General features: G+C 43.6%; 1 protein-coding gene across 1 annotated transcript in view; it reads left to right on the forward strand.

Annotated features, from left to right (window-relative positions):
- Positions 1 to 5,875: 5,875 nt before the first annotated feature.
- LOC119422291 (neuronal membrane glycoprotein M6-a) overlaps positions 5,876 to 8,647 on the forward strand; it is a 21,916-nt gene continuing 19,144 nt past the window's right edge. Inside the window, exon 1 of the mRNA XM_037689615.1 lies at positions 5,876 to 6,128. Within this exon, the coding sequence (XP_037545543.1) occupies positions 6,092 to 6,128 (37 nt within the window). The 5' untranslated portion in view covers positions 5,876 to 6,091. The remainder of the gene's footprint in view (positions 6,129 to 8,647) is intronic.

Consider the following 8,647-nt stretch of genomic DNA (forward strand, 5'->3'; position numbering starts at 1 on the left):
AAAAGCCGTTATTACTGAGAGGAAAGCATTATTTTATGATCTAATGAAAATGGGATTAAGAGTTCTTATTTACAGCGTTTTTTACAAGAGTGTACTAAAGTTACTGTGAGGTTGTTGGGGGGGGGGGGGGGGGAAAATCATCTTAAAAAAGTAGAATTTTTAGGCTTTATCAGAAATAATCATGTTTATTGACTGCACCAAAATAAATAGATAAAAACAGACAAAAAAAAACTGTGGCTGATTTTTCCTGAATTGTTGAAGATGAGTTAGAAGGCTGCATTTGATGCGCGGTGCCCTTTAAAGCAGATAAAGACTCAAACTGTTGACACAGTGCCGGAGATTCACAGCCGAGTTAGAAACAGCCTGTGGTTTTAAAGCACATTACAAAAGACATCAATCAGCAGTTTAACAGCTCTCTGATGATGTGATCATCTGTCTTTAAAGATGTGAAGTCTGCTGTCAGACTGACATCTGAGAAAGCAGGTGGTTTCATTCAGCCACAGCTGAAATGGAGACTCTGCCTCTTTGAGTTTCAGTGGAGCAACAGAAAATGAAGCGTCAAAAAGACCAGTGGACTTGTCCACTTTGGACACACGGCAGAACTGTGGTGGCAGGGTCCATTGAACTGGTGGACAAATGCACCGAGGAGGAGGAGATATTCATTCAACTTTTATTTAGACAGGTAGATCCCATTGAGCCTCGAGGACTCATTTACAAGAGAGACCTGATTTCAACAAAGAATGATGAAAAACAATGGACAACAGCGACAATAGACAGTTGTAAAAAGGCATACAGATTTTTTTTTTAACAAATAGGATGGCTAAAAAAGAAAAGTAACAAAAACAGCTAGATTCTAAGGCGAATGTAGAAAACTAAAAATAGGAACATGTCTGCATTGGACCCTGCCAGGAGTCCAACAGATTCTTAAAGCCACTTAGAGAGGTCAAGGTCGAGAGCTTCAAATCTTTTTGTAAGATATTCCAGGAAACAGGAGCGGAGTAGGAGAAGGCCCTTTTGCATAGTTCAGTCCTCACTGAGGGAACACTGCAGGTAATAATGTCCTGAGAGCGCACGCTGTAGCTGCACTCACGCAGAGACATGTAGGAGGAGATGTATGAAGGCAGCAGACCAAGAAGTGATTTAAAGATGAAAATGTACCAGTAAGAGAGTCTGCGTGAAGTTAATGATGTCCAGTTAGCCAGTGAATACAGGGTGCAGTGGTGGGTACGATAATCACAGCCAGCTATGAATCTTAGTGCACCATGATAGACAGCATCCAACATCTGCAGGGTTCTTGTAGGAGCGTTCATGTAAATAATGTCACCGTAATCAATGGAGGGAAGGAAAGTCTCAGATACAAGGCGTTTCCTATATTCAGAGTTAGACAGGAGCTGTTTCTGAAAAGGAAACCCAGTTTAACTTTCAGTTTCTTTATTAGGTTTTCCACATGGAGCTTAAAAGCGAAATACAAGTCGACCAAAATACCCAAATATTTATAGGAATCAACAAACTCAATCGGGACACCATTTGAGGATAAAATCTGAGGAAGAACTGCTGGGACCGACTTCCTGTTTGAAAAAAGTATCCCTTTGGTTTTGTCGGCGTTTAGGACAAGTTTGAGGTGGAACAAATCTGTCTGGATGATGTCAAATGCAGATTTCAAACGCTGGAAAGCCTTTTCAACTGTTTTAGCTCGACAATAAACAACTGTGTCATCAGCATAGAAATGTATGGATGCATCAGGGATGTTTTTACCTACAATACGTATGTAGATTGTAAAGAGGGTGGGTCCTAAGACTGAACCTTGTGGTACACCATTGTTATGCAAATATGCTAAGTTGATCCAGAGTGTTCCTTTCTATCAGAGGAAAGGACTGTCCTTCAGAGGTCCAGATGATTTGGACTGGACTAGAAAGATGTTGGACACACTGAAACCTTGTCCCAACAATAGTTTTAATTCCAGTGTTGGACATTTTGACAGAATCTGACAAATTAAATCAGTGTGTGAGGACACAAACACCTTCAAGACCTTTGTATGAGGACAGAGACACTTTAAAAACCTTTGCTGGTCTAGACTCTGGCTTCACGTTGGCTTGTGGACATTTTAACTGTTCAGCGAGTGAGGGTCAACGGGTTCTCTGTGATGCCTTTTTGTCCTCGATCGGTTCCCCTCAGGGCTGTGTTCTTTCACCCCTTTTATTTATTGTATACACAAACAATTGTTGCAGCTAATATCCTTCTATTACATTTTAAATATTACTCTGTCATCCTGTCCCTCCTCAGCAGTGATGACCCAGACCGTGGGTCTGTAGTCAGGGACTTCACTGGATGGTGTGAGTCTTCCTTTTTAAAGTTAAATGTTTCTAAAACAAATGAGATGGTCATTGATTTTAGAAAAGACTCTTCAGTTGCCAATCCTCTCATTAATGTTGAAGCTGCTGAGGTGATGCATCAATCTGGAAACTTTTCGATGACAAAACTGACCTGTGATGCACGTGTGAATTCACTTTGTAAAAGGGCCCATCAGAGAATGTATTTTTATCAGAAGCTCTGTGGTTTTAATGTTTATTTGACTTTTATGAAAATGTTTTATTCATTTATTGAATCTCTTTTAACTTTCACCTTCATCTGTTGCAAAAACAGGAACAAACTCTCTGGGATTTTCAGGATGTGCAGCAAAACTGCGGGCATAGCCCTACAGAACCTCACTGACCTATAGAACCTCAGTGACCTATATAAAATAAAATGTAATATTTGGATTTGTCCGTGTCCTAGTCTGACTGTCAGTAACTTTCAGCCCCAGACTTTAGTATTTTGTCCAACTTCAGTTTTTCTCTTTATTTTCCTCTGTTGTAAAAAGACTCCCTGACCTTTTCTGTTCACCTGATGTTTTATTTGCTGGGTGACACTTGTTGTTTTAACTCATGCACGTCCCTCACATGTTTAAGGACACTGGACACTGTGCAGAAAACTTTTGTAGGTAATTCATAGGACTCACTTTAGTGTTGAAGAAAAAATGATCCCAAGCATTTCCTCTGGAGTCTGTGCGGCTTCTTGTTAATCCATATTCAAATGTGTTTCCTGCTAAGCCTTCCCTAAAACCATCAAAACCATTCTGATGGTTGCTAATGGGACTGTAATGCTCAATTGGACAACCTCACCTGTCCTCCATTCAAAACAACAACTCATAATGAAGAATCAAATGAAAAGGAGCAAAAGGAACCTGGGAGCCAAGTCACAAATACCAATGATGAGGTTCAGTGAGGTCTTTGGACTGGTTCTACCAGTGTTGAGTGTGGTCCTGGTGGCTTTTGGATTTGTTCTATTAGGACTGACTGTGGTCCTGGTGGTCCTTGGACTGGTTCTACCAGGGCTGACTGTGGGCCTGATGGTCTTTGAGCTGGATCTACCAGGGTTGACTGGGCTCCTGGTGGTCTTTGGACTGGCTCTATCAGGTTTGATTGTGGTCCTGATGGCCTTTAGACTGGTTCTACCAGGGTTGATTGTGGTCCTGATGTTCTTTAGACTGGTTCTACCAGGGTTGATTGTGGGCCTGGTGATCTTTGGACTGGTCCTGCCAGGGTTGTCTGGGCTCCTGGTGGCCTTTGGACTGGTTCTGCCAGGGTTAACTGGGCTCCTGATGGTCTTTGGACTGGTTTTACCAGGGTTGATTGTGGGCCTGATGGTCTTTGGACTTGTTCTACCAGGGTTGATTGTGGGCCTGGTGGTCTTTGGACTGGTTCTGCCAGGGTTGTCTGTGCTCCTGGTGGTCTTTGGACTGGCTCTACCAGGGTTCACTGTGGTCCTGGTGGAGTTTAAAAAGGAGGTAGCAATTAGTAACTTAATGAAAGTAAAGATTGTAACAAGGTCTTAGGTCTTGGCATGGTCTTAGGTTTCAGGTCCCCAGTCCTCCTGTCTATCATTCTTCTATGGCCCTTCCCATCACCTGGGTCATATGTCTCTTTGTCCCCTGACCAACAACAGATTGTCTCTCATCCCACTGCCTGAAACAGACTTGAGTTGGGCCAGCTACCCACCAATTCTGCATTGTATTCCTGACTGCTTACATAGTGGTAGGTCCCGGTGTCCCTCTCTGAGGTCTTGATGAAGTCTGAGGACAATCTCGGGGTTTGGTCTGGATGCTATGCTAACTATACTTAGCTGTACACAGTCTTCGTCCCTCCATCACAGTGGAATAAACAGTCTTGATGATGTCTAATGAAATCTAGTAAAACAGCTTGTGGAGAAGACACGATGGAGAACCTGGTGGAGTGAAGCAAACACAATGACAGGCAGAAGAGTGAACAGACACCTGAATGACAAGGCTGATGAAGAAGTTGCTGCAGCTGGGATTGACAGGATTGGAGACAGTTGTCTATGGGTCTAGCATGACGAGATTAGAGACAAGTGTGGGTGAGCTGGTCTGGTTGATTATGAAAATGTATTGAGAGTAGATGATGGTGGCATAAATAAATAATCTGAAGAAAATCTCCAAAATGTCCAGAAATGTTTGTGGGGTCTTCAGTTTCCTGGTTTGAGTCATGGAGGATCGCTGTTTGGTCAACTGAACTCTGAAAATGTTAAAAATAACAAATTTACTCTCCAAATAGTCGCTGTGTTCTGTTCTGTATGAGGAAGTTGGAGCCAAGACTGCAGGCTGACTTGACAAGCTCAAAAACAGTGTTACCAAGCCCACTCAAAACTTCTGCCTCAACTTTGACAACATCACTCTCACTCCATTCCCACTCATTCGTAATCTTGGTATTCTTCTCGACTCCACTCTTTCATTCGAATCACACGTCAAACAGATAACTCGGACTGCATTCTTCCATCTCAAAAACATAGAACGACTCCGCCCATCACTCACTTTCTCCACTGCTGTAATCCTTATCCATGCCTTTGTCACATCCACAATCGACCATTGCAATAGCATTTTGTACGGTGCACCATCCAAAACTCTCAACAAACTGCAATATGTTCAAAACTCTGCCGCCCGCCTTCTCACCCACACCCGCTCCCGTGAACATATCACTCCTGTCCTGCAGAAACTCCATTGGCTCCTTGTCACTCAGCGCATCCATTTCAAGATCCTCCTCATCACATTCAAAGCCCTCAATACCTGATCGACCTACTCCATCACTACACTCCTTCTCGTTCCCTCCGCTCCTCCGATGCCAACCTTCTGTCTCTCCACTGTAGGACCAAGCTTCGAACCTGGGGAGACGGAGCCTTCTCCATCGCTGCCCCCACCCTCTGGAACTCACTGCCCCAACAGCTTTGTGCCTGCTCCGATCTCTCCACTTTTAAGAAAGAACTCAAAACCCACCTGTTTAAAATTGCTTTTAATGTTTAAATGTGCCCTTTTTAAATGTTTTACTGTGTTTTTATGTGTTATGCATTGTTGATTTTATTTTTATTTATTTATTACTCATGTAAAGTGTCTTTGAGTATTTAGGAAAGCGCTATACAAATAAAATGTATTATTATTATTATAAAATAAAATTAAACTAAACATCCACATAGTGAAGGAGGCACCAGGAGAACCAGACGTGGCACAAAGCACCTCAATCCTCCACTGATGATTGTGGTGGAACTGGAAGACTACGAAGACTGTGCTGATGAGAGAAATGTCTGCAGCTGCGACCGTGAGGCAGGGACCAGGTGCAGAATCCACCTGAAAACAAACCAGCCCAGCAGAGGACGATCAACAGACGGCATCTGAAAGACTTTCAGAGAGTCTGAACCAAGACCAGATTCTGGTTGACTGGAGGGAACCAGCGTCTGGATGAGGATCATCATAACAGACTTCATGTGAAAATGAACGTTCAGCTCCAGGGCTGCTCTGTTCGGAGGAGTTTCAGGACCTGAAGGTGATTAAAGATTCACAGGAAGACCTGAGTGAGGAGAGAGAGCCTCCAGACCAGGACTTCCCTGAGCCTCCATCATCTGCAGGGAGGGAAAACAGGCATCCACACACACACTGCCTCCCACGTACACGTACACACACACACGCACGCACTGAGCCGAGCGCTAGCAGAGCTTTACACACAGCTTCCCACTAAACCAGACAAAGGGACTGTAATCTGCCAGGATGGAGGAAAACATGGACGAATCTCAGAGCCAGAAAGGTAGGACACGGGACAGATGGAGATGTTTGTGTCCTCCATCAGCTGCTCGGTTCGGTCGTTGTTCTGTTCGTCTGCCCGTCTGGGTTTCATGGGATTCCTTTGTGCGTTTGAACCGAGAGAACCGAGGTGGCGTTCCCGCTCTGCAGAGACAGAACCGCCGTGCTCAGGGTTCATTTGGACCCTGGTTCTGAGCTCAGATCCACGTTTGTCATGGCTGTTTTCTGCAGAAATGTGGAGACGGGCCGTGAATGTAGATGAAGCTGTGGACACGTCTGCTCCAGATCATCAGAACCAGATCATCAGAACCAGATCATCAGAACCGTTTTCCTCCGATGAATGGAGCAGAAATAAACAGATTGTTAGTTGGGGGGGGTGGAGGGTGGGGGGCCTCTGGAAGGACAGATGGACAGATGGATGGATGGATGGAGGAGGTGGGAGTGGCTCGGGGGGAGTGTGGCTCCAAACGTTGAGCAGGAGCGGGTTTAGTCGAGCAGAGATTGATGTCTCCGTTGGCTTTTCTTTGTTCGTCTCCATTGTTGGAGCTTCACGCCTGTCTGAACGCCTTTTCCTCTCCTCCTTGCTCGCCTCCTCACCCCTCCTCACTCCTCCTCGCCTCTCTCCATTTTCTTCACATCTCGTCATCAGAGGCCCTCCGCGCCCATCAGGGTCCCTGCTGGGTCCTGGTTCTGAAACCTGTATCTGGACTTGTCACCGTTGGTTCCTTCCCTTCTTCTCCACTTCTCTTCCTCCATTTCTTACCTTTTTCTTTTCTTTTTTGTTTTAGTCCGAATTAACTGATGAAACAGTTTTTTTTTCAGCCACGACAACGTCAAGTTTATGAGTCACCTCAACATAATTGTTGTTATTGTCGTTGTTGTTGTCGGGGCTGAAAATGGGCGTGTCCGTCATCTTCGTTGCACCTCCAGTCCTGAACTCGACGCATGCCGTCGAGCTCCCTCAGGTCCACAAATAAAAAACACAATTTAACCATTTAAATGAAAGATAATCAATTATTTTCTGGTATTTTGGTTTTTAAAAGCTGTTTCCACGGCAACATGTTTGTGGCATCGCCTCCTGTCGTGTGATTGGTCGATTCAGGTGTTTTTTTCTGGAAGGAGCTCCTCTCAGCCAATCAGAGAGCTGAACGTCCAGACTCTGTTTTCCAGCAAACATGATTTTTATTCCAGGCTCTTTGCCTTTTCCACCCCCTCCCCCCACGTCTCACCTCGTCTTCAACGTCCACGCCGTGTTTCGTGGTCGGGCCTCGCCCGCCCCCCCATCTGCTCAGGTGTGATGAAACCAGGGAAGATGAGAGTAAAGAGAAATAAAGACATATTTGAATTAGTCAGTGATTTTTGGTCCACTTTGGTTGATTTGTTGGCTCAGATCTGCTGCAGGAGGCTGACGAGCTGATTTAAACAAGAATAACTCGTGACATTTACTAAACCACATTAAACTCCTTAAACTCATAAAGGTCAACCCTCCTGCTGCCCTTGGGTCAAAATGTCCCACGAGGTCTTCTTCTTAGAACGGAGGCCTCACTGGTAGTTTTGACCCCAGTGCAGAAGGAGGTTGACCTGAAGACGCAACAGAAGGGAATCATGTTCTTAACAGGACACAAACATCTGGTTTAGGCGGAGAAAGAAGAAAATACAGATGTTTGATTCTCTGTAGAAACCTTTGACCCCCGGTTGTTTTTAATCCTGAGCAGGAAGTTCAATAAAACAAACGTTACGAGATGTTCTGTTGTTTAAAAAGCGTCTCGATGGTTTCCTCTTCCTGAACAAGTTGAGCTGCTGCCTGAACCAACAAGACTCGTGTCTTTGAACCCGTCCGTCAGAAACTACAACAAAAATCATTTTGTTTCTGATTTTAGTCTTCATCTTGTGATTTAAAGAGTAGTTACAGTTAGTTACAGTTACAATTAGTTACAGTTAGTTATGGTTAACTACAGTTATTTACAGTTACAGTAAGCAGTTACAGTTAGCAGTTACAGTTAGTAGTTACAGTTATTTACAGTTACAGTAAGCAGTTACAGTTAGTACAGTACAGTTACAGTCAGTTACAATTACAGTTAGTTACAATTACAGTTAATTAGCAGTTACAGTGACTGTTGCAGTTAGTTAGTAGCTACAATTAGTTACAGTTACAATTGGATGTTGCAGTTAGTAGTTAGTTAGTTACACTGTTAGTTACAGTTAATTACAGTTAATTACAGTTAATTAAAGTTAATTACAGTTAGTTACAGTTACAGTTAGTTACAGTTAGTAGTTACAATTAGTTACAGTTAGATGTTGCAGTTATAGTTAGTTAGTTGGTTATTTATTTATTTAGTTGTTTGGTTAGTTACACAGTTAGTTACCATTACAGTAACAGTTAGTTAGTTAGTCATTTACAGATGACATCATCTGTTTCAGACCTTTAAGTCAAAGAAACACGTCTGTCTGTCTGCCTGTCTGTATGTCTGCCTGTCTGTCTGTCTGACGGTTTACAATTAGTTACAGTTAATTGGGTACAGT

This window comes from Nematolebias whitei, chromosome 16 (assembly GCF_014905685.2).
Source record: "Nematolebias whitei isolate Nwh7 chromosome 16, NemWhi1, whole genome shotgun sequence".
In the NCBI taxonomy this organism is placed as follows: Eukaryota; Metazoa; Chordata; class Actinopteri; order Cyprinodontiformes; family Rivulidae; genus Nematolebias; species Nematolebias whitei.